Source organism: Hippocampus zosterae, chromosome 11, assembly GCF_025434085.1.
Source record: "Hippocampus zosterae strain Florida chromosome 11, ASM2543408v3, whole genome shotgun sequence".
Lineage (NCBI taxonomy): Eukaryota > Metazoa > Chordata > Actinopteri > Syngnathiformes > Syngnathidae > Hippocampus > Hippocampus zosterae.
Window position 1 is genome coordinate 1,257,234 of NC_067461.1, and position 23,801 is coordinate 1,281,034.

At 49.1% G+C, this 23,801-nt stretch overlaps 5 protein-coding genes across 6 annotated transcripts; 3 read left to right on the forward strand and 2 right to left on the reverse strand.

Moving 5' to 3' along the window:
* Positions 1 to 1,915: 1,915 nt before the first annotated feature.
* On the reverse strand, positions 1,916 to 4,171 carry LOC127610459 (tRNA (uracil-5-)-methyltransferase homolog B-like). Its single transcript, XM_052080650.1, has 2 exons — positions 3,304 to 4,171; positions 1,916 to 2,703 (listed from the first exon to the last, which is right to left on the reverse strand). The coding sequence occupies exons 1-2, from the start codon at positions 4,117 to 4,119 to the stop codon at positions 2,101 to 2,103; spliced, it is 1,419 nt and encodes a 472-aa protein (XP_051936610.1). The 5' UTR covers positions 4,120 to 4,171; the 3' UTR covers positions 1,916 to 2,100.
* Positions 4,172 to 4,291: 120 nt separating this feature from the next.
* Positions 4,292 to 8,090, forward strand: LOC127609854 (dnaJ homolog subfamily B member 12-like). 2 transcript variants are annotated; one of them, XM_052079397.1, is made up of 9 exons: positions 4,292 to 4,512; positions 4,650 to 4,827; positions 5,401 to 5,546; positions 5,635 to 5,805; positions 5,890 to 5,969; positions 6,160 to 6,269; positions 6,361 to 6,533; positions 6,603 to 6,745; positions 6,816 to 8,090. In XM_052079397.1, exons 1-8 carry the CDS (start codon positions 4,380 to 4,382, stop codon positions 6,722 to 6,724), a joined length of 1,113 nt encoding a protein of 370 aa, XP_051935357.1. In that variant the 5' UTR covers positions 4,292 to 4,379; the 3' UTR covers positions 6,725 to 6,745; positions 6,816 to 8,090. The 2 variants fall into 2 exon arrangements, with proteins under 2 accessions (XP_051935357.1, XP_051935356.1); XM_052079396.1 differs by having other exon boundaries at positions 4,293 to 4,512; positions 7,484 to 8,090.
* A 948-nt stretch (positions 8,091 to 9,038) lies between these two features.
* Positions 9,039 to 10,197, reverse strand: LOC127609857 (DNA damage-inducible transcript 4 protein-like). The gene is made up of 2 exons (XM_052079400.1): positions 9,904 to 10,197; positions 9,039 to 9,617 (listed from the first exon to the last, which is right to left on the reverse strand). Exons 1-2 carry the CDS (start codon positions 10,034 to 10,036, stop codon positions 9,103 to 9,105), a joined length of 648 nt encoding a protein of 215 aa, XP_051935360.1. The 5' UTR covers positions 10,037 to 10,197; the 3' UTR covers positions 9,039 to 9,102.
* A 1,148-nt stretch (positions 10,198 to 11,345) lies between these two features.
* Positions 11,346 to 19,199, forward strand: LOC127609855 (DNA helicase MCM8-like). The gene is made up of 21 exons (XM_052079398.1): positions 11,346 to 11,550; positions 11,885 to 12,142; positions 12,547 to 12,612; positions 12,685 to 12,767; positions 12,829 to 12,978; positions 13,565 to 13,662; positions 14,111 to 14,309; positions 14,389 to 14,474; positions 14,816 to 14,961; positions 15,125 to 15,199; positions 15,274 to 15,415; positions 15,850 to 15,880; positions 15,956 to 16,093; positions 16,175 to 16,235; positions 16,599 to 16,679; positions 16,926 to 17,121; positions 17,204 to 17,420; positions 17,710 to 17,919; positions 18,008 to 18,084; positions 18,300 to 18,489; positions 18,571 to 19,199. Exons 2-21 carry the CDS (start codon positions 11,887 to 11,889, stop codon positions 18,661 to 18,663), a joined length of 2,595 nt encoding a protein of 864 aa, XP_051935358.1. The 5' UTR covers positions 11,346 to 11,550; positions 11,885 to 11,886; the 3' UTR covers positions 18,664 to 19,199.
* A 132-nt stretch (positions 19,200 to 19,331) lies between these two features.
* On the forward strand, positions 19,332 to 22,252 carry LOC127609856 (cardiolipin synthase (CMP-forming)-like). Its single transcript, XM_052079399.1, has 7 exons — positions 19,332 to 19,898; positions 20,050 to 20,187; positions 20,536 to 20,665; positions 20,777 to 20,862; positions 20,953 to 21,021; positions 21,677 to 21,768; positions 21,866 to 22,252. The coding sequence occupies exons 1-7, from the start codon at positions 19,485 to 19,487 to the stop codon at positions 21,957 to 21,959; spliced, it is 1,023 nt and encodes a 340-aa protein (XP_051935359.1). The 5' UTR covers positions 19,332 to 19,484; the 3' UTR covers positions 21,960 to 22,252.
* The last annotated feature ends 1,549 nt before the right edge of the window (positions 22,253 to 23,801 follow it).

Below are 23,801 nucleotides of genomic sequence, written 5' to 3' on the forward strand. Positions count from 1 at the left end.
CATCCCACGCCTCCTTGCGGTTGTCCACAACTTCACCAAATGCCTTTATTTTATTTATTTTTTTTTGGGGGGGGGGGGTATTTAAACCTCATTCGCCATTCCTGCATCCTTTCGGGTTCTTTCTGTAGGGCGCCAAAGCCCACATAAGACAAAACGCACAAAATCAGCAAGTGACGCATGGCAACCGGTGAAGATTTTCAAAATGTCGGCCAAAAGAATCTCAGAAGATCAATACCAACGACCTTGATCAATGAATAAAAAGGTCAGATATGGGAATTGGTCAATGGGCGAAAATGTGGGGGCTTAGGCCCAGCCGCAAACGGGCAGTTGCATTGCAATGGATGTTAAAGTCTCCCTTTAAAAGTTGACCGGAATTTTTTTTTTTTTAAATCATCAAAACAACATTGTCGAGCACCCGGCATGGTGTCCCAGTTTAGCCCTTTCAACGCGCACCCTAAAAAAAGCCGCAATATCGTCTTTCTCGTGGATCAATATATATATATATATATATATATATATATATATATATATATATATATATATATATATATATATCAAAAGCGGATCGTTCTCCAAAAGCAATCTGGTGACTCATTGAAGAAATATTCAGCAGGCCGCTCGGCACAAATCAATACAAATGAACGTTTGTAACAGGAAGTGGCTGCTGACTCTGCGCTTCAATCTGGACCAGGACGTGACGCTCCGTTAATGGGCCGACATGTGGAGGAGCTTCAAGCTGACGACTATTTCTCTGATCCATTTTTTTTTTAAAAGCACACGTGACATTTTGCAGACATCTGCAGGTCCTTCCTGTAAATACTCGTTTGTGCCCGTTTATTATGTTTGCCGCAGGAAAACGAATTTATATCTCTAATCAGCAAAAGGTCACGACAGGTCACGACTAACAAGTGGGATTGATTTTATTCTTCGTCAGAGCCGCGACATGAGAGTTAAGTCACGCACGGGCGCAGTCGTACGTTGCGGCTAGAGAGGGACTTGGAGCTCTCCCTCCCTTTCCCCTGAACACTGAAGAAGGCTTACCTAACCAGCGAGAGCTCAGAGGATGCCGCACACACTCCACAGTTGTTTTTTTTGAATAGCACAATCACTGTCTTGAGAGTACAGCACAAACAAAACAAATATACCTGAAATATCAGGGAGCATAATTTCTGTGCCTAAAAAATATTTGTCCCCAAATGTTGTTGTCCAACTTTATTTTTTTTGAGGGGGGGTCATCTATTTTCACCTCTGTGAAGCTGCGGAGTGTCTGAACCTCACTCGTAACCCAAGTCGACAGCTCACATCAGCCCAAAAGTCCACGAATTTGAAAAGACTTTTGGAGAAATGGTCGCGCGCGCCATCTAGCGGCCACAAACGCACAATGTCATTCTCTTCAAACGATGGGGGGTCACCGCCTCCAAGACGACCGACCGCGCGGAAGCAAAACACATTTCAAGTGAGGAATTCGAACCTTAAGGGACAATGCGTGGTAGAGAGCTTGGGAACTTTTCGCTTTTCAAATGTCACTTACCTTGACGGTGTTGAAATGTGGGTGTTTGGGGGTTTTTTTCAGCATGCTTGCCGCTGCCTCGCATGGCCCGCCTTCACTTGTGCACTGTCCACAGGAGCCTTTCAAGTCACAACAGTGTATACCTTGAAAACAGGAGGAATGCCTTTGTCAACGCACGCACGCACGCACGATGATATGATCGATTGCCTCACTTTTACAGTTAATGCAATAAAAATTGTTTGGCTATCCTAGCGTTAGCATGTTGCCATTTGATCAATTCCTAATTGACGGGGAGGATTTCCGTTACCATAGCAACCGCTAGCTTTGCATCAATTCCCATTTCAAGAAGTAGCGACTGCAGGGAAGAAGGTAAAAACTTTATTGATCCGCCAGAGCGCTTTTCATGCGACGGTTGCTGTCTTGCCTTACACGACAACGATGAGTTTGCATTTTCGCAAGAAATACTGCCCGACTGCAGGACTTGGTGTAAAACAAAAGAGTGACACAGGCACAAAAAGAGTCTGAATATGTGGCGGCAATGGCAAAGTGTCCCCCCAGGCAAGGAGGTGGACGGCGGAAGATGCCATTCGCTACCTCTCAAAGAGAATCACTAGTTCGCAGTGTTCCGTATGCGGGAACATGTCCACGGGCACGGCCAGACTTGGAGAAAAGGCGTCGCCCTGGAGTTTCCTCGCCGGGTCGGCTGCGCAACAAAGTTCCCTGAAGTTCCTCATGGCCTCGCCCTCCGGCTTGCAGGACACGTAGACCAGACTGCGGATGGCGGGCTGGCTGCGCAAGGCCCGGATCACTCGGTGATGGAGACCGGCGCGGGAGGGGTTTACCACCGCCACCAGGCGCCCGTCTTCAGACCCCAACTGGGACACGAGGCCGGGGAGGACCGCCTCCGCCTTTCCGGCCACGAACCGGCACTTGTGGAGCCGGTTGAGGGCCGCGTTGTGTCTGGCGTCTTCCACCGCCTGCTCTACGAGCTCCACTCCGACGAGTCGCCGTACTCTGGGGGACGACGTGATGCCCATGGCGCCCGTCCCGCAGCACACGTCCAGGAGAGTCCCCGATCCGTCTTCGCGATCGGGGACGCACAAGTCTCGGACCGCGCTGTAGAGCACCCCAGCGGCGCTACGGTTCACCTGGAAGAATGCGTCCGGAGAGATGCGGAAGCTAAAGCCCAGCATCTGTCAACGACAGTCAAGAGCTACCGCTAGTTATTGCAGTATACACCGGGAGTGTCATCATGATTGATTTCCTGATGTGGTTGGTTCCTGATGTTTTTTGGGGGGGGGGGAGCTTTATGAAAACAAAGTTTTGTTTGGTTCTTAACATATATGCCTAAACCGCAGTGTCCTGAAAAAAAAAAGTACCCCACTTGAAAGAAGGCTGATTGACACTTGGAAGGTGTTTGAAAATAAATACTGCCACCTTGCGGTGTTCTTTAGCTACTGCTGGAAGGAGTCAATTGCATATCCGACCAACCTCCAAGTTGTTTTCTTGGGCAAAATTCAACCGCCAAATGACTGACGTGAATGAGCCGAAGTGGTTTGATTAGATCAAATTAATGAAATGAATCCGGTGGCGGTGGAAGTCATTCAACCGTTTGACTGTCCACAAGTATTGATTAATGATAAGGTGAGCGACAATGAAGCGCACTTCCGCTATGGCAACAATATGTTGACCGGACAACAATATGCGGACAGGAATCAGCATTTTTTTTTTAAGAATCCACATCAGTCCTGCATTTTATGAAACCGCATATTTTCTGCACTTGTGTTCATTACCTGCTCATAAATGTGCGAGTGACCGAACAGGAGCTGGTAGGGCGAGTCCTCGCGCGTACAACGGGTCACGGCGCTCTCCTGGAAGTAAAGTGAGTCCAGCTCACAAGCCGACCCCGGGCCACTGGCGAAGAACTCGGCCAAGTCTTCCCGGTGGGCCGCCACCTCCTCCCGGGAGAGCCCTTGTGGGTGGAAATACACGATGGCCATGGTGTTGCCGGCTGCATCGGTCCTCACCGTGACCTCTCTCCAGTGGCCCCCGTCGTGGAGGAGGAGGCAAGGTTCCAGGGAAGAGCGGCGGATGAATTCCTGGTAGCGTCCGGCCACCTGTTTGTGCTTCTCCGGCATGTTGGGCAGGTGGTCTCCGTTGACGCACACGATGTTGCCATCCTTGCCTTTGCCCACGTAAAACCCAACCGTCTTGGGGTTGCCGTCCACTCCCCTGTTGACGGAGAAGGTCGACTTGTTTCGATAACCGTCCCTAACTGGGGACGGCAGGATAGGCAGGACGGGGAAGGTGATCTTTCCGCCATCGCAGAGCTGCTCCAGTATTTTCTCCTGATGTTTTTGCTTGACTTCAAGTTGCTCGTCATAGGTGAGCCTCCACAGGGGGGTGACCACTGAGGCCAGCCTGTCCTCCCAAGACAAATCACCGGCCCGGGTGGGCCTCCTGTCTCTTTTCCTCTGACGGATCTTGACTGGTTGCTGCGTTGCCCGAACGGCAGCTATGGTGTCTTTAGATGAAAAAGACAGACAGGTCTCCCGACGAGGACGCGCAGGAACCCGTCTCATAAGATTGAACGGCCTACAGTAAGCCATCTTGGCTCTCAAAGACGCAGCGGTGACTTGAAAATGCGATCTTAGGTCACACCGCGGATGTATGATTACTAAAAAATAATAAATCCAACACCACCGTTTTCTTCCACTTGTCAAGGTCTCTCAAGGGAAATCGGGAGGCCAAGTGGCGGAAACCGGGGTCCCGCTCTTGTGACGTTTCGACTGAAGTTCGGGTTGCCTTTGCGTGACGTCATCACCCCGCGCCCAGAGCTGGGTCAAGTAAATAGCTCCGCCGTGTCGCAATGGACTCAAACAAGGACGAAGCGGAGCGTTGCATCAAAATCGCACTGAACGCAGTCAGCAACAACCAACCGGACAAAGCCAGGAAGTTTTTAGAGAAGGCCCAGCGTTTGTTTCCGACGGACCAAGCCCGAAGTAAGTCGAATAGAGCGGGTTCTTCACACGGCGGACCGCCGCTTTACACATTGCAACGCTAACCGTTAGCATTGCACGATTGGGGCTCGTGAGAACGGCGAGGTTTGGCTGACAGTCGTCGTTTTCTCCCCGAACAGACTTACTGGACACGCTAGCGCACAACGGGAAGCCTCCGGACCAGAATGGCGGACCCGCTAACGGAGAAAGAGCCTCCACGAGGCACCGTCATCACCGAGAGGACGCTGAAACGTCCGCGCAGAGGCCCGCAGATTCGACAAAACCTTACACCGCCGAGCAGATGGAGGCGGTCAGGAAGTCAGTACGCGTCATTTGCTTCCACGTTCAATACCGAGTACTTGTCGGTTTGGTCGTGAATCGCCCAAGGACTACAAGTGCAAATGTTGCGCCGGTTAAAGTGTGCCAGCTCGTGACGTCGTGGCTCCAGCTGTTAACCTGAAAGCCGATGCAAACGCGGGACCTTTTTGGATTGTATTTTGGTCCTGGTTTAGAATTCCTTGCAGCCAGTAGCGAGTTGTAAACGAGCTTTTGGCGTATTTATCGAGGAATTGACCAGCTGTGCAAATGAGCAATGTTCATGTCGCTCGAGAAACAAAAATAACCAAAAAATGATCAGGGTCGCGTTCAAAATTAAAGGTTATGGTTAGGAGAAGCATAATAAGGAGGTTAGTAAGAAAACGAGGAAAAGTCAACATAAAAATGGTTTTGTTGTTAGAATTAAGACAATTTCCAGCTTACATACAAAAAATAATAATAAAAAAAATCCTGTTCACGGGCCGCCCGCTGATAAAATAGCCGCGATATTCTCGCCCAATTTTTGACCAATCAGAGCCGTTCTATCTGCTCACCAAATTTGTTTCATCCCTGCAGGATTAAGGGCTGCAAAGATTACTACCAAATCCTGGGGGTAGAAAAGACCGCCTCCGATGAAGATCTCAAAAAAGCGTACCGGAAGCTGGCTCTCAAGTTCCACCCTGATAAAAACCACGCGCCCGGAGCCACCGATGCATTTAAAGGTGCGAGCGACCGACGGCGGTCCGAGCCAGCGCGCGATGCAACGACGACGCGCGGCGTTGATGACGCTTTTCTACCGGCGCATTTCAGCCATCGGTAATGCCTACGCCGTGCTGAGCAACGTGGACAAGCGGCGGCAGTACGACCAGTACGGCGAGGAGAGGTCGCACCCGAGCAGACAGCGGCAGCACCGCGACTTTGAAGCCGACATTTCGCCAGAGGACCTCTTCAACATGTTCTTTGGCGGAGGCTTCCCATCCAGTCAGTCAAAAAGTCGCTTAGCCAAAGTACGGCTGCCGAATGTCCGCGCTCTCCCCCCTGATGCCGCTCGCCTGTCGCTTTTAGGTAACGTACACGTTTACAGAAACGGAAGAATGCACTTTGCGCACCACAACAGGCAAGAGAGAAGAGAGCAGCAAAGAGACGTAAGTCTTCATTCCCCCCCCCCTTACGTCTAATGATTGTACTCAACCTTGTACAGCAGTAATTACATTGTAATTACAATGTAATTACTGCTCGTGTTTTGCACTCGATGTTTCGCAACACAAATGCTTTTTTTTTACGCCGCCACGTTCCCCGCGTTGGAATGGTGTGGTTGCGTCTCTTTGTGAGCAGGGAGGCCTGGCTCTGTTTGTCCAGCTGATGCCCATCCTCATCCTCATCCTGGTGTCTGCGCTCAGCCAGCTGATGGTCACGCAGCCCCCCTACAGCCTTAGCTACCGCCCGTAAGCGCATCCGCGGCCTCCGGCCCGCCCGGCGTCCCGTTTGGCACGCCCGCTTAAGTCGCGCCCGCCGCGTGTGCTCCGTCCCCGCCAGGTCGGCGGGTTACCTTCACAAAAGGCATACGTCCCACCTGAAGGTGCCTTTCTACGTGGGTGAGCGCTTTGACGACGACTTCAGCGGAGCCAACCTGAGGAATGTGGAGAGAGCGGTGGAGGAGGACTACATCTCCAACCTCAGGAACAACTGCTGGAAGGAGAAGCAGCAGAGTGGGTGCACTTGAGCCGCTGCGCTTTCGCGGCGCCAATTGTGGCTCACGCTTTGGTCTGCGCTTTCAGAGGAAGGCCTCATGTATCGCGCCCGCTATTTCGGCGACTCGGAGTTGTACCAGAGGGCGCAGAGGATGGGGACTCCCAGCTGCAACCGATTATCCGAGATCCAGATCATGCTGGACGCTTAGAAGCTGTTTGGACTGTTACGGGTAACGTGAAGGGGCACTTCAAATTTTCTCTTGCTAATTTCACTGTCAACATTTTTTTTCTTCTTCTCAGAATTAACGATGAGCACCGCATCGAAATGTTCATTGTTTGACGGAATTATTCGAATTGTTTCATCAGTGAGTGGGCGCTGTTGAGCTGAGACGACTTGATGTGCGTTTTATGTTCGAAAAGAGGGAGAGCGGTTCGAGGGCTCCGTTTGCTGCCCATCGCTAGCATGTAGCCCAGTTTTGTTTGCGTTTTGCAAGCGCTGGCACCGGCATTTCTGCTTGAGAGTCAACCGTGTCGCATTTCCGCCGACGCATTTTAGTGCAATGACCGAAGGAGTTGGAAGACTTCCTCCGCCGCGTGACCGTCGAACTTTGGCCGCGGAAATAAAAGCGGTTTCCTGCAGCGTGAGCAACAACACTTTTGACCTACGTTGAAGGTCAAGCGTATTTGTCAATAAAAACGGTCCGATGGACGTTGCTGATTTCAAAATCAGGATGACGCGTGTATTGCTCATCCACGATCATTAAATCAAGCATTGCGAAATGTTTTACCGAAATAACAATTGTTAAAAGAACACTTTTTTTTTTAAATTGCGGTTGAAAAATATTAACGCGTAAAACGAAAAAATCTGATTTGAACCCGGACAGAAGCGTTGGGACACCTCGATGGTGGTAGTGGTAAATCTTTTCAGGTTTTTACTGCCACGTAATAGCGCCTATCTTCTCTTTTAGGTCCTTTGGGTACTTGAATCGTTTTGGAGGACTGCATCGGTAGCCTCAGCCCCCCCCCCAAATCGGAGCGCATGTGTGCAGCAAACCCAAGCGAATCAAAACAAGCCTTACGCATTGTGGGCAGCAGACCTGATCCGGGAAGCGCTCGGCAGCTTCCCGTGGACCGCCGACTTGGCATACAACAAGCCAGGAGGCTTCGGCTGACCTTTTCTTCCCGGGACGGCGAGGGTCCGCGGGTCGTCCCCTTTGGAGTAGGAAACAAAGCTGCTAAGATTGTGATTTTTTTTTTCTCCCCTCCCCTCTCTTCTCCATTTTGAGAACCCCAACCGGCCTTCTCATAGACACACGTCTGAGCCGCTCATTAGTTTTGCTTTTTGTTTTTCTAGTTCTTTCCAAGTGTACATATTGACTAGACTTTTTAACAGTGCAGAATTTATCAACGGTAATCTCATTTATTAATAATATGAAGTGACTTTGCTCATAGCCCGTCGGATCAAGATCGTTTAAAAAAAAAAAAAAAAATCTTGCACAGGTAAAACTTATTTATTAAATTAACAAGTGAAGAGTTGTATTATGGTTTTCTTTTGAAAATAAATTTTGTCTGAAATTGCCGTTCAATACGTTTGCTCCGTTCGAGTTGATTCGTAAGGCTCGTTCCTTGGCTGCACTGTGAGGAGACCTTTGTACGGTGGCTTGAAAGGAACAAAAGAGTGAATTGGAGTCATTTTGGTGACAGTCATTCCGAATTGCTTTGGGGGCTTTTTTTCCATGTCTTAAGTAACAAAGTACTTTTCCAATATTAATCTCACAAAAAAAAGTGTTTATTTAGTGGTTATTTGATAATTGTGCGGTTAACAGATTTCTTAAAATACCGCTACTCACTTTCAGTCAATAATGTGGTTGATTTGTACCAGTAATTCAAATTGAATTTAAAAGCTCTTATAAACTATTTTACATAATTTGCATACATTTTATTTTCATTTTTACTTAATCTACGAATGACCTGGATGAGCTGTCCATTTTTAAAATTAAAAAAAAAAGGCCAAGAAAGAGAATCGTCCACAATTGCCGAGCAGTCACCACACAAGACAAGTCATAGAAAATAATTTATTTTTCGTAAATACAAAAACACGTAAGATTTGACCATCAGATACCAAAGTTATCTTGTCAAGCAGCTTTAACATGCATTTTCATTTAAAAAAGAAAAAAAAATTGCCTCCAGCCAGGCGAGAAGCTGCCACAGACGGCTCTTTGCCAACTACCGTACACGTTGTTGCTGGGATTGTGCGTTTGGGGCTCTATTTTTGTGACTGGCCTAAATCCTGCGTGGAACAAAGTTGTAACTCTGTGCGGGGGGCGGGTTAGACGCCATGTTGGTTACTCCGTAGTTGAGTGCAGACCCACAATCGGCAAGAAGGGAGGGCTGCGTTGCTGTGGGAGCGGTCTCGGTTGACTTCATCACGGCCAATCAAAGGGGCTCCTTTCATTCCTTTCAAGTCGGCACGGTGAGCCTTGCGCTTTGTCAGAAATCGGGGTCCTCTGGGATTTGTGACAAAAACCGAGCCCTTCGTGTCATTTGGCATGTTCATTTGAGACGTTCTAGTCAAGGAGCGCTTAGGTCAGGAGCACTCTTCAATGAGCAGCTCCCCTGAGCAGTACAACTTCCTCTTCACGGCCCTGAAGCCAGACCTCAGTCTTAGAGAGCGTCGGTGCCTCGCGGCCGTCTCGCACGTCCGCCGGGACCGGCTGCCGATGAAGAACCTCCGGACCTCGGGCCACAATCCGCCCGCCCCGGCTCTGAGCACCAGGGTCACGTGGAAAGTGGGCACCAGCGCGCCGACCACGGCGATCTCGCCCACGCTGCACGGCGACCACGGCTCGCCCCTGTCCACGCACAGCTCCACCAGCGCCCCCCGCAGGCCGCACGGCTCGCTGCCCGCCAGGTGCACCAGCTCCTGGCCCACGTGGTCCAGCAGGGAGTCGGGCACGAGGAGACGGGAGCAGCCCAGGAGCTGCGCGGCGCCGTGGAGAGATTCTTCCATGGTGGCCACCAGCTCTGCGGCCAGGGTCTCCTCGGAGGGGTAACAGAACAAGCTGCTCTCTGAATTACACGTGGACATGTCTGCTACGGAACCTAAAAGCAAGGACGGGGAGTCGTTCAGAGCCATTTGGAGACAAAACTGCATGGACTTGTGAACAGCGTGCACACATGCATACCAACAACAAAATGCAATTATGTGAGGCAGTTGTCCCCCCCCACCCAAGACAATTTTTTAAATGTAATTTTCTTCAGTTTTTTTGGGGGGGGTGATGTCTTTTGCGATGTTCCATTGCATTTTATAGAAACGTATTTTTAAACACGTACAGATATTTACTTCATGCAACAGTTCTGAGACGAAAGAGTTTGCTGCAGCACTCACCGGTGTCAGCATTGTCGTGGTGCCTGTGCGCGAGCCCCTTGAGCCTGCCCCAGGACAACCGCTTGGAGCCGCCGTCGTCGTCGTCGGCCGGGGAAGGTGGGAAGCTCCCGTCCAGGGAATGAGCGCAAGACATTTTCAAACAAAAGAGCAGATGAAATGAGGGTTAAGTGCAAAAAAAGTGACGTCAGCTGTCAGTCGGAATCTGTGGCAGACCACTAGCAGCAATAATGGAACAAAGCGTTAAATAGGCGAGCGGCGAAGCTCCGCCCATTGGATTTATCCGCCAATTAGGTGACACCTCACGTGCTCAGCATCCAAACCTGCATGGTAATGTTACAGCGAAGGACACGCCCCCGGAACACTCGCCGCACCCAAACTTTCCGTTCTTGTTGTTTTAGTTTTTAATAGCCATCCATTTTCCCAATTCATTTATTTATGAAAAACAAATCAAAACAGCCCAACATGGATAAAACACAAAATGTTCAAAAATGAAACAAAAACTTTTGTTCCCCCTTTCACTTTGCCGAAGTTACCCAATGACAAGCTGGTGGGAGGTCAACAGCAGGCGTCACACGAACCTCACGTTTTGCACGTAGGCTGCGAATTTGCAACGAAATGATCGGAAGCAACCGTGACGACGAATCACAATCACTCCCAAGTATATGTATGTCCGTGCGTTGGCCGTAGGGAGATGATCCAAACAAAACCGTTCCTTCGTGTATTACAATCGTTATTACAAATGTCTTTCTGCATATAACTCTTGTATTGGTGCACGTTGCAAAAGCATACTATGACAAAAGTTACTGCAGTAAACGTTCCGATCATACATTTGTCACCGTACACCCGTCACGTGCTGCCTTTTTTTATTGCGAAATTCTGCACGCAGCGTGCAGAGAAAATATCTTCGGTGGTGCAAAATGCTTTCGTCATCATCAACATCACTTCCCATTTGGTGATGTTAGTATTTGATACTTTTTGTCTGCACCGCCATTACATCTGTATCTGAATGCGTTTATTAGTTGTATGTTCACATAATGCAGTATAATGTGGGCACACATGCACATTATTCTGCATTATTGTATAATGACTTGAACGTAGTGAGAGTTTATTTTTCTATTAATCTATTTCCAATGTTAAAACATGAAGCTATGAATGCGGCGATTACCATGGGCGGTACGAGAGCTGGCGGCTGGTAGCACGTCCACCTCACAGTGAACATGTTTGACGTTTGAATCCGGCCCCGGGGAAAAAAACACGAAGGCACGCGGAGAAACTGCAAACGCCACGCAGGAGACCGGAGCAGGAATCGAACACTGTACCCCTGCACATATGAGGCGGACGTGCCAACCAGTCGCTCACAGTGCCCACACACTGATCATGTAAATGCAAATATAATTGCCATTTTTAATTTAGAATTCGATTTATAAATAAAAACGCATCGTAACATTTGAAACATTAAATGCTGTACTACAATAGGGACGTACGAAGCTGCCTGTGTTTTCAACTGCAGTTCTACATCTGTCCTCCAAGTGTCAGTAGTCAGAACGGGAAATCCAATCAACCGCCGAAATTAGGCGAAGAAGAAGCTCCGACTGTGTGGCGGCAAATTTTGACACCTCGTCGAGTTGAAACATCGAAATGTCATCGGTAACTTTCGCTTTTTCTCATCCTGTGGCTGTTTTACTTACAGTTGTTAAAATGTCAACTGTGTTTAATGTACCACGTTTTCTGTCGAGAAGTGAGGTAGTTATAATTTAAGCCGCCCAAAAACGGTGACGTCCGAAATGTGCAACACTAAAAGTGCTGTACTGTACTTGTATACTCGTGTTACAAGGGCTTCAGTTGTCCTCATATCGCTAGTTCTTCAACATAGTCCTACATTCATTTGTCATGTCATAATATGTTTTGCCTTGTTTGTCTTCATACCAAGCTTGGAAACGTTTTCCCGAGGATTGACTTGCATCCACTTCCACAGAAATAGAAATGAGTGGACAGGACCGAATAAGAGGGACATGGCGGGGTGGAAATGATGGTTGGAGAGGAAATGGAGGAGGAAGGAGAGGAGGAGGAGGCAACGGGGGATGGAGAGGAGGAGGCAATGGCGGATGGAGAGGAGCGTGGAGGGGTAGACCTTGGAGAGGGGGTTCAGGTAGTGGACGTGGAGGAGGAGGACCATACGGTGGGAAGGCTGGATGTGATAGCAGAGCATCGGCAAGTCACGGCTCTGGCACACATAGGGGTGAGTTTATTCAATTTGCTTTGGAAAAAACAAGAACTCCCGCTGTTGAGAAATGAGCTCACTATCGGAGGCAGAGGCACTTACATTTTTCTGAACCCGCCCTTACTACAAATAACTACTTCTCGTCAGTTACATAAATGCAAATGTTTTGAGTGCCTCTAATTAGCCACACTAAGGACTCTGGTCACACCATCACAACTTGACTTTGTAATTCAACTGATAAAATGTTGGCACTAATCAAATAACACATACAGTAGCGCTAGATTCATTGAACAGAAAATAGCAACATTCTCTCAACTAAAAATGTTCAGGGGAAGTTAAAAGAAAAAAAAGCACCGGCAGAGATAGCTGCTACTTTAACCCCACTAACAAGAGTCCAATTTGAATGCGAATTGCCTTTTCAGTCCTCCATCAGGCCACTCTGGATGTGCTGTGCCCTTACAAAGGATGGTCGCTGTACTTCACTGACGGTATTTAATGAAGATTAGGCCGAGCGATGATGAGATTCACACATGAGAATCATCAGACTTTTCTTTCGGCAGGTTTCATTGAGAGTTCGCCATTCGTAGAGAAAATCAAAGCGTTTGAGAAGTATTTCACCTCCAAGATTGACCTCTACGACAAGGTCGGGTTGTGTTTCTGACACGATGTGGTGGACTGGGGTGGTGACTCGCTGTGCGTTACAGGACGAGATCGAGCGTCAGGGCAGCGTACTGGTGGACTACGCGGACCTGACCACAAACGAGACGGTGCTAGCCGCGCTTCCTGCTCTGACTGCAGAGTTGAAGGACCAACCGGAGATGATCTTCAATTGTTTAGGAGTGGCCATTCACCAGGTACAACTCGCACGCACGGATGGACTGGTTGAATGATTACTTCTTAATACTGTATGGGCCAGTATTTGAGTACTTGAGTATCTGAGTTCACTGTTGAATGAGAAGAATTCTGGCCAAATATGAGTGATTAATGATCGTCATTGAATTGCACCTTGTTGAATATGAATGGCAGATCATGTCTGCAAAAGTCGAATATTTATCGGTCATAGAGAGTCACAGAGAACATTAACTCAACAGGTGTGACTCCAAAGTGGAACCCAGAGCTATTTTTAGTGTGTCACAGGAAAGTAACTGTGAATAAAATGCTGCACAATTATTATTATAATTTTTTTTTTTTGCTTGACAAACCTATGAGGGCCTCACCCATGTAAGAGGAAAGAGGAGAAGCGGCAATAAAACAGGCCATAATGTAGACGCTAGTGTGTGAGGCCGGACACGAGATGAGTTGCATACTAGGTGCGACTTAACCAAATGCGAAAAATTAGAAATAAATCGAGATTCAAACATTTCTATAGAGATAGCCGCAGGCGTCATGTTTATTTTATTTTATTTTTTTTGAAGGCAGCCTCCTCTTGTTGTGAAACAGGTGTTAACTGTGGACTTGGAGAAACAGGCCGCCGAGCTGCCCGGCGACGAGCTGCCCGTCACCGCACCAATTATTAGCATCCCTCGCATCAGTGCAAGGTATGCGGCGGCAAAGATCACGTTTGTTTACACTCGAGGTCCACTGTGAATTTAAGAAAACTGCACCCCTGTTCAAATGGGCGTTTTTATGAAATATAAAAAAATGAGACCAACACCGACATTGAGACCAACACGATTGCAAAGAAAGACCGCTTTCTGGGAGACAGCCCGCGTGTGAATGTGTTTGATTCATTCTGAACACAGCTAGCTGCAAGTTATAAAGGGGTGTGCACACTTGTGCAATGGCCTTTTCTCAGTTGTTTACTTTTACTTCATCCCGATTAAAGATTTTGTGAGGGGATTTTTTTGTAGGTCACGACGGCAGGAAAAAAACCTTTTTCAAATAATTTCTCTGGCTTTCATTATTTTATATCGTAGAAACCTGCCATTTGAACAAGGGTGTGCAGAGTTTTGATACCCGCTGTAAGCGCTGTATATATATATACAGGCTGTACAACTACGAGCCGCTGACTCCGCTCCGCACGCTGCGCGCCAGCGTGTTCGGCTGCCTGGTGTGCGTGAGGGGCACGGTGGTGCGGGTGAGCAACATCCGGCCTCGATGCACCAGGCTGGCCTTCCAGTGCCTGTCGTGCTCCAGTACGCTCTCGCTGCCGCTGCACCACGGCAAGTACGCCACGCCCGACAAGGTAGGAGGCAGGCGGCACCCCGGGGAATACGCAGCGTTGGCGTCAGAAGGGTCTCACTTGTGTGTGTGTTGTCTGGCAGTGTACCCAGCTAGATTGCCGCAGTCGTGCGTTCAGCGCCAGACGGAGTTCCCCTCTGACACACACTGTAGACTGGCAAATCATCAAGTAAGTATGACACGCCGCGTCGACTTGCACCGTTTATTCCATTCACGGGGTTAGTGGAATAAACAGCCTTCGCGAGATTGATACAAAGGTTAATTGCACCTCTGCCTTACTGTCCAAGTCCCTTGTTCTGCTTCTCGCTTCATGTTGAAATTGGATCATTTCTCAAGGTCGACAGCATTTGAGAATGACGATATCACCACTAGGTGTCGCCCTTAGCTCACTGGTTCGTCAGCACTGACTCACCTGCCGCAGACCGACTCCTCGCAATTGCGGTTTTGGTCTGGTCAGATAAACAGGTGTGTCTGTCAAGTATGTGTGTGTGTGTGTGTGTGTGTTGGCAGGGTGCAGGAGTTGGTGTGCGGCGAGCAGAGGGAGGCCGGACGCATCCCGCGCACAGTTGAGTGCCACCTGACCGCCGACCTCTGTGACAGCTGCGTCCCCGGCGACACGGTGACAGTGACGGGGATCGTTAGAGTCACAAATGATGGTGCGCACACAAACACACACACAACCATCTGCGTCGACGGACATAGCAACAGTGTACAGCTACTTTTCAGAAGGCCCATTGCTACCAAATTTCTACACTAAAACGATTTTGATTGCTTCTTACATCATCGGTTCTCATCAATGGCCTTGTGTTTGCGATCCAGGCACCTCCAGGTGGAATAAGGACCAGTGCATGTTTCTCCTCTACATCGAGGCCACGTCAGTCAGCAACACCAAAGGTGGCAGCCGTTTGCAAGTTTCACTCCCGAGTGAGTCGTCGTCATCAGGTGGAGCTCACGACTGTCTAATGCAGGTCAGCAGTCCAAGTGTGGAGGAGCGGGGTCGTCTGGCGGCTCGCCCGAGGATCGCTCTGGAGGCGAGGAGTTTAGCCTGAAGGAGCTCTACGCCATCCAGGAGATCCAGTCGCAGCCTGACCTGCTCAGACTCATTGTGCAGTAAGTTTGCCGGCCTGAAAGGAGAAAAATAAAAAAAACATGATAGAATCAGAGGCTCCACTGTCGGGCCAGGCTCCAGATTTGGCATCGGCACGAGGGCACCGCACGTCAATATTTGATCATAAGCGAATTTTTCATCTTCAATCTTCAATTGTCCAATGATTTCATCCCTTGGAACAACGCATGCAACACAGCCTGTTATTCACGTACTGTCTTCTCCCTTTCTCTTCTGTTTCTCTCTCTCTCACTATTTCGTTCTATCTCTTCTTTGCTCTCCCTCTCATCGCTGCAGCTAAATTAGCTTCACTTTCGATGAGTTGAAGGTTTTTATCCATTTGAGGCCTCAAGGGTTCAACACTTGATTGTCAAAGTGGAGCTTCAGGTGGTTCCTGCTGCTTTCGGATGTTTGTTGACTCCTTTTTTTCTCTCTTCAGCTCGCTATGTCCTGCCATCTACGGCCACCTGGTGAGCACCGCCGTCCGTCCTGCGACTTTTCCGGCCGGTCATCTCACGCTGATGCCTTCCCACGCGCGTTTGTAGCTGGTGAAAGCGGCGCTTGTGCTGGTGTTGTTCGGAGGCCGGCAGAAGCACACGGGCAAGAACAGCGTCCCGGTGAGAGGAGACCCTCACGTCTTGATGGTGGGAGATCCCGGACTGGGCAAGAGCCAGATGTTGCAGGTCGATTCGACGCCCGAGAGCTTGATTCCGTCCGGCTTTTTGTTCCAACTCCAACAAAAATCATTGTATTGTCCTTTGTAGGCGGTGTGCAACGTGGCCCCTCGGGGGATCTACGTTTGTGGCAACAGCACCAGCACCGCAGGTAACCCGTCTCCACGATTTTGCGCGGAGCGCTCACATTAAAGCGGTAAACCTCGATTGATTCGAGCCACTTTGGCTCATCTGCGCTGTTTGTAAAAGCCAGCTTTTTTTTCCCCACCTTATTTCCCACGTTGCTACTGTGTGTAAATGGCACTAAACGGGTGAGGGGGGCGGGGGACTAATTTCCAAATTCTGAGGTTATCAGAGGCGGTAATGGAGGCAGGGAATTTAGCAATAACGCAACAGTAGGGTGGAGTTGAAAGCAATAGTCGCTCTCCGTATTCGATACCTCAACACTTTGTTTGATTTGAGAGTATTTCACATGCCAAAGTAGTTACGGGACACTTTGAATTTTGTGTTTCAGGACTAACAGTGAGTTTGTACAGAGATCCAGGAAGTGGAGATTACGCTCTGGAGGCCGGGGCCTTGGTGTTGGCCGACCAAGGTGGGGACATCCATGCAGATTAGCTTTTGCGCTCATCTCCAGAAAATGAGTTCAGACCTCTCAAGATGGTGTCAATGACAAAGGAGCGTCCTCATCGTACACGATGATGGAATTCACAAATGTGTCAGTGGTGTTATCCAGATAGATTCCGCTTGACGAATCTCTGGTAAACATCCTCGGCAGCGAATAAATGGAGAAAGTCACTTTATCTCCCGCCCTTGAAGTCGGCATCCGTCCTCTCTTCAGGTTTATGCTGCATCGATGAGTTTGACAAGCTGGGCAGCCAGCAGCAGGCCCTGTTGGAAGCCATGGAGCAGCAGTCCGTCAGCCTGGCAAAGGCGGGAATCGTTTCCTCTCTGCCCGCCAGAACTTCCGTGGTCGCCGCCGCCAACCCCATCGGAGGCCATTACAACCGACGCAAGACCGTCTCGGAGAATCTGAAGTTAGGCGTCAGTCGGTCGCTCGGGACGTTTTCGTGGCTTGTCGCCTTCTCTTACGCTGCTGCGCGGGGCCTGATTTTCCAGGATGGGCTCTCCGCTGCTCTCCCGCTTCGACGTGGTCTTCCTCCTCCTGGACGTCCCGGACGAGTCTCACGACCGCCGTCTGTCGGAGCACATCATGGCCAACCGTGCGGGCGCAGGCAAAACCGCCAGCGCCCAAGTCGTCAGGGGCGACAAGAGCGACGGGGAGACGTCCATCTTGCTGGAGCGCGCCGACATGCCGCTCTCTGAGCGTTTGCAGGTGAAGATGCGATTCCATTTGATTTGTGGAGCGCCATTTCACAAAGGAGGTAACTCAATGTTGGGCGGCCGTCTGCCTTGACCGGTCGAGTTTAGAACGATCGAACGAGAATAAGGAACATTTCATCAGTGTGGCGGGAGTGTCATTCTCCTGGGTTTTGATTGGCTTCTGGTAATGTCAGGCATTTTCGATTAGAACATTTAGTTTCGTTTCCAGCACCATGATCTCCCCCCGCCCCCACCACGCATTCCCATGAAGCTGAGAACAACAAGTGCTCTGGTTCTTTCAGATCCGAGCGGGTGAAGCGACCGAGCCCATTCCGGCGGTCTTGTTAAGGAAGTACATCACCTACGCTCGCCACTACGTTCACCCCACGCTCTCGGCGGAAGCGGCGCAAACGCTTCAGAACTTCTACCTGTCGTTGAGGTCCCAGTCGCGAGCCGCCGACACCACGCCCATCACCACCCGCCAGCTGGAGTCGCTCATCAGACTCACCGAGGTAGCCGCCGAGGCGTCGCCGTGGATGTCGGACCACGCTGCGGAAAGTAATCAATTCGCGAGTGTGCGATCTGGCTGCCTCCGTGCAGGCGAGAGCCAGACTGGAGCTCAGCGAGACGGCCACCGGGAGCCATGCGGAGGATGTGGTAGAAATTATGAAGCACAGGTAGAGCGGGCTTTCCCAATGTTTTATGAGCCACACATATCACATGACCAAACAAGAATAATATAGACAGTCAACCGATCTTGTCTCAATTTACTCCTCACTTGTGGGCCTGTTTAGTTTCAAAGTGTCGTAAAACGACTTATTACGAGCTAGCAAAACATTTTCCATATTCCCTTTCTTCATTCCTTCACACACCTGACGCTCCGTTTGCGCAGCCTGGTTGACACATACTCGGACGGCCTGGGCAACCTGGACTTTGAGCGCTCGCAGCTGGGCGCGGGCATGAGCCAACGCGGTGCCGCCAAAAGACTCATCGGCGCTTTGCACGCGCACGCTCAGCAGACCAATCAGAAGCAGTTTGACCTCCAGACCATTCGATCTGTGGCGGAGAGGCTGAACATAAAGGTGCACTATGACATGATGTGTTGTAATTGACGTTGCAATGATTTGCAGTCATTGATAAAAGTCATTGATATTTTTTGGCAGGTGATGGACTTTGAGGGTCTGGTAAGTTCTCTGAATGAACAAGGTTTCCTGTTGAAAAAAGGAGCCAAGCTCTACCAACTTCAGACCGTCTGACAAGCCCAACGGGCTTTACCATCACTCACTGAACTGGAGTGGACTGCAAAACTACCATTCAAGAGCAAAACAAGCAACAGACAGGCGAGACCAGGGGTGGGGTGAAGTACCCGAATCAGTTTTTTAACCTGGCCCACCATGCATTTGTCATTGTCAAGAATCCTGTAATATTTTTGCATCAAATTAGCCGCTTTTTCTTGAAATTGGTTCGTATTTCTTAAAGTAAGGGTAAATGATTGATTGAAGTCGATGATTTATTGGAAGTATAATACAATTCAAAAATAAAATGTTCATGTATTCATTTATATTTAAGTAATTGTATTTAAATTCTAAATAATACCATTTAAAATAAGAATGGCGTAATTGTGAAAACATTTGACAAACTTTACAAAATTTGCCGCCCCTTTCAGCTACTTCAAATTTCAATGGATCGTTCTTCTTGCAAGCATGATTTTTCAAATTGTTTACTTTTATTTGACTTGCACTTTATTTGTTGTGCGCTAATTTGTTAATTAAAGCATCTTTCTTTTTCGTAACCGAGTAACGCTATGTTGTTTTTCTTTTTTTCCAAATCACTTTTCCAGTTGTATTATCACAGTGATATTCCGTTTAACCATATCGTGTAAAATATTCGAACCATTTTTTTCCCACGCGCAGTCTTGTTTCGCGGCTCCCCCTCGCGGCAGATTTACGACATTGCCGCGACTCTTTACGGCAACATGGCAGCGCACTTGTTCCTGTCGGAACTCGTTCGGCCCTAAGCTGTAAAACTTCGTCATGGCGCGGCGGACGCATGGCTCGCCGACGGAGTACAGGTGAACATGATAATTTTATGTTTTCGGAGCCCTCCGGCGCCGCTGTGCCGCAAAGCCGCCGAGTGTCTGCTGTCGGCGCGGTTCGGTGCTGCGTGTCGGCAAGAGGAGGTGAAGACGACATGGCGGCTCCGGCGCGGAACACTCGTCCTCCCGGGGCCAGGAGGCTCCTGGAGTCTCGGCCTCAGATGGGCGGACCTCCGCGCTCCCCGTCGCCTCGGCCCGCTTCTGTCGACGCGGTGGGGGCCGTGTCGGACCCAGCTCGTGCTACGCGGAGGTCACGGCAGCTTGGCGGTCAACTCCCGGGCTCTCCTGTCCACCGGAGGCCGAGAGTTCAGGGGGAAGAACGACCAGAAAGCGGACACGCCGCAGGGGGAGGCCTTCCCGGTACCCGGACAGGGCCTGTTTAAGTTTAAAGAACTGGTAAGCACTTTCCGGCTGTAACGATCACAACTTCGGTTCCTTAAAAAAGGTGGAGTGAAAATAAAATGGCTTTACAAAAAAACTGTGGCTCACAGACCCCCGTTTGAGAACCGTTCATCTGTTAAATAGATTATCAATTGTCACCCTTCAGTACGAGAACCCGTGGACAATCCCCAACCTGTTGTGCGTGTGTCGGATAGTCCTGGCTCCTTTCCTGGGCCACCTGATCATCCAACAACACTTCCACCTCAGCCTGGCGCTCTTCACACTCGCCGGAGCCACTGACCTGGTAACACACGCGCGTACGATGCACAAAAACACAACTGTGTCATGTCAGCGCACAAGTCCGCTCCTCCTTACTTTGCCAAACAAGCCCATTCGGGGGGAAAAAAACTAATTGCTTGTTCGCCATTTTATGGATTCACGTGACGTTGCAAAACTGCCCCAACTGGCGGTGCCATCCTGTTTTTTACCTCTCAAATTCAGGTCACTTCTCAGTGAAGGTAAGACGGGAGACGAATGTCAAAAGCTGCGGTCGTTATGCCACCCCTTTGTTGACTGTAAATTAATCATTAGTCATCCAACAGATAACACTTGTTTTATGTCTTGATTGCGTGTGTGTGCGTGTCCCTCTCAGCTGGATGGTTATATCGCCAGGACGTGGCCCACGCAGAAGTCAGCGTTAGGAAGTGCCCTGGACCCGCTGGCGGATAAAATCCTCATCAGCATTTTATATATCAGCCTCACGTATGCAGACATCATACCAGGTATTATTCCATGCGCGCCTTGAGAGATCGTCCCGTGAGCTGTGGGAAAGGATGCGGATTCACTTGGCCCAACCTGTGCGAGTGATGAAGTGCCCGTTGTCTCTCTTGCAGCACCACTGACGGCTCTGGTGGTCTTCAGGGACATTGGTTTGATCGCAGCGGTCTTTTGGGTCAGATACAAGACGGTGCCGCCACCGGTGAGGCTTTTTTTGTTTGTTTTTTTTGTCATTGCCACCTAAAAAAAGAAGTATTTTGTGTATAGTATGTCGTTTCCATGCCACTCACAGGTGACCCTCAGTAAGTTTTTTAACCCCTGCTACACGACTGCTCAACTCAAGCCGACGCTATTCAGCAAGGTGAGACGTTCACTGTGTCAAGGTAGAAAAAAAATGTTTTTTTGTTCATAGTTGAATCACCCGCCACTATGAAGGATTTAGTTCAAATCAAAACCGTCCATCCATTTTCCGAACCGCTTGATCCTCACGAGGGTTGCGGGGGGTGCTGGAGCCTATCCCAGCCGTCTTCGGGCAGTAGGCGGGGGACACCCTGAACCAGTTGCCAGCCAATCGCAGGGCACACAGAGACAAACAACCATCCACGCTCACACTCACACCGAGGGACAATTTAGAGTGCTCAATCAGCCTGCCACGCATGTTTTTTTTTTTTTGGGAATGTGGGAGGAAACCGGAGCACCCGTAGAAAACCCACGCAGGCCCGGAGAACGTGCAAACTCCACACAGGGAGGCCCGAGCTGGAATCGAACCCGGTACTTCTGCACTGTGAAGCCGACGTGCTAACCACTGGACTACCGGGCCGCCAAAACAATCTAATCAAAACATATTGGTTCTAATACCTCAACTGTATTTATAGAGCACTTTCAAATAGCCATCGCTGCATAAATGAGTTGCTTCATCATTGTCAATCAGCATGTATTGTATTGTATTGCTATGCTTTGCACATTTGCATTCATTTGCGTTGATCTGTTTGCGTGTCGATGTGGGCGCTCAACAGGTGAACACAGCCATCCAACTGGTTCTGGTCGCGGCATCCTTGGCGGCTCCAGTCTTCCAGTACACCGACAGCATCTTGCTGCAGGGCTTGTGGTAAGACGCTAACAGCGCCACCTACTGGTGCTAATACACTTCAAAGGAGTTGAGTGTGCACTCCACAGAACTGTAATTTGTATCCGACATGTTGCAGGATCATCACCGCTGCGACCACCGCGGCATCGGGCTACAGCTACTGGCACTACGGCCGTAAGACCGTCCGGGTGCTAAACACCAGGTCGCCATGACGACAGCAAAAATCACTCGTTAACAAGCCCGAGACAAACGAGGCACGAGTCGGACACGCGAGTGCCGGATGACGGCCAAGAGTGGTGAGAACAAACAAATGGCTGCTAAGGCGTGTCGCCATGGCGATGACTCGCCGCAGATGGTGGTCCCGCCGCTCATCCACTGGACCCACTGTATGTAGAAAGAGCTTCTTCTATTTTTACACAGAGCAATCACCGTCACATTACTGTACGTATGAGTCGCGTATGAATGTTTGATTTATCAATAAAATTGAAAATCTGTCCAATGCAAATGCGTCTTGAGGAGTGCAATTCATACCTGATAGTAATTCTCAATGACATCACCAAAATAAAAACACAGTGAGTAAATGGTTGACACTTGTCAGAGAAATGTGTTGGGACACACCTGCAGTTAAAGGGAAATAGAAAAACAGTTAAACAAACTTAGTGGGGACCAAGAACCAAACCCTGCGGGACTCCATTTTTGGACATTTCGATGCCACGTGTGTATACTTTTGCCTAACCTTTGGTGTTGCTTATTCGGAGTAATCACTTGAGATAAGGTGGAGGTCAACCATATGTCATATTTAATACTTATATTTATATATATTATTTGGGTGCATGAAACAGTCATTTGGGATATGTGTCCCTTGAAATATAAAGAGAGAAAAAAAAGGATGGAATTGGGGACTTGGTCCTGTACTCTAATTACAGTGAGTGGAAAAAAAAATGTCCACATCACCTTTCCTCATCTTTCCTTGTTTTGGGCATATTTAATTTTATAACGAATCGGTTTGACTTTTCCTTTTTTCTGTGTTATGTTTCATATCCACTAAATATAAGCCACGGGGCCCCGTGATATCTGCAATGCACACCAACAATGGTCTGTGGAAGATGCCAAACATGAGATTTTGTACTTTTACAGTACATGCTCAACATTTTGTGTTGGATCCGTAAAAGGAGCAGTGGGTGATACCCACTGACAAGAAACCCAAGTGTGCAAGTGTAGGCTATAAGAAGGATTAATTATGGAGTCACTTGACCTCTTTTCTGCAAATCTCCTTCAGGCAAGACCAGATGCACTAAAGCAAAAAAAAAAAACCAAAATCTAGTTATTTGTGCCATTTAGATTATTTCTAAATGTATTTGAATGTCTAACGAATACCTCTTTTGCTCCAAAGTTGTTGAATGTCTGACACACAGGCCACGCTTGACTAAAAGTCCTCTCCAGCGGCCTGGGAGCTGGGCTCTGAGGACTCCTTTGAAGACGACGCGCTTAAGCACGAACCGCCTGGTACGCTTCCAACGCTCTTTAGGGATGCTCTTGTTGCATCCGTCTGACATCTCCTTTCATTTTCAAAGGCTCCCTGAACGCGTCACGGCCGGGCCTCGCACACCAACAGTCCTCCAAACTCCACTTTTGCTTATGAAATCCCAAAAAGTGATTCAGATGATTTCCAGTTCCTGCAAAGGTCCTGTCCTGCACGCACACACACGCACACACGCACACACACGCAAATAACACACACATACACTCTCTTTGGTCTTTTATGGGCCTGAAATAGCTCTCCGCCTCCCACTCTGCCTTATATAAGATCCCAGCACAGAGATATGCTCTTGCAGAAGTGTGTGTGTGCGTGTGCACGCGCGTGTCAATGGGTGGGCAGTGGGAGTGTCTTGAGTCTGTGCAATTGCGTGATTTGCCTTGTAAAATGGTGAGTTTACAAAAGAGGTCTAGTTATATATATATATACACACATTCATTCATTCATTCATTTTCCGAGCCGCTTGATCCTCACTCGGGTCGCGGGGGGTGCTGGAGCCTATCCCAGCTGTCTCTGG

Excerpts from the sequence above, each read along its gene's own strand:
- LOC127610459 (XM_052080650.1), bottom strand. The coding sequence starts at position 4,119 with ATGGCTTACTGTAGGCCGTTCAATCTTATGAGACGGGTTCCTGCGCGT. Across the intron at positions 2,704-3,303 it reads ACTCGCACATTTATGAGCAG|ATGCTGGGCTTTAGCTTCCG; the intron begins GTAATGAACACA and ends TGTCGTTGACAG.
- LOC127609854 (XM_052079397.1), top strand. The coding sequence starts at position 4,380 with ATGGACTCAAACAAGGACGAAGCGGAGCGTTGCATCAAAATCGCACTG. Across the intron at positions 5,806-5,889 it reads TGGCGGAGGCTTCCCATCCA|GTAACGTACACGTTTACAGA; the intron begins GTCAGTCAAAAA and ends TGTCGCTTTTAG. Across the intron at positions 5,970-6,159 it reads GAAGAGAGCAGCAAAGAGAC|GGAGGCCTGGCTCTGTTTGT; the intron begins GTAAGTCTTCAT and ends CTTTGTGAGCAG.
- LOC127609857 (XM_052079400.1), bottom strand. The coding sequence starts at position 10,036 with ATGTCTTGCGCTCATTCCCTGGACGGGAGCTTCCCACCTTCCCCGGCC. Across the intron at positions 9,618-9,903 it reads CCACGACAATGCTGACACCG|GTTCCGTAGCAGACATGTCC; the intron begins GTGAGTGCTGCA and ends CCTTGCTTTTAG.
- LOC127609855 (XM_052079398.1), top strand. The coding sequence starts at position 11,887 with ATGAGTGGACAGGACCGAATAAGAGGGACATGGCGGGGTGGAAATGAT. Across the intron at positions 16,236-16,598 it reads CAACAGCACCAGCACCGCAG|GACTAACAGTGAGTTTGTAC; the intron begins GTAACCCGTCTC and ends TTTGTGTTTCAG. Across the intron at positions 18,085-18,299 it reads GTAGAAATTATGAAGCACAG|CCTGGTTGACACATACTCGG; the intron begins GTAGAGCGGGCT and ends CCGTTTGCGCAG.
- LOC127609856 (XM_052079399.1), top strand. The coding sequence starts at position 19,485 with ATGATAATTTTATGTTTTCGGAGCCCTCCGGCGCCGCTGTGCCGCAAA. Across the intron at positions 20,863-20,952 it reads ACAAGACGGTGCCGCCACCG|GTGACCCTCAGTAAGTTTTT; the intron begins GTGAGGCTTTTT and ends TGCCACTCACAG. Across the intron at positions 21,769-21,865 it reads ATCTTGCTGCAGGGCTTGTG|GATCATCACCGCTGCGACCA; the intron begins GTAAGACGCTAA and ends GACATGTTGCAG.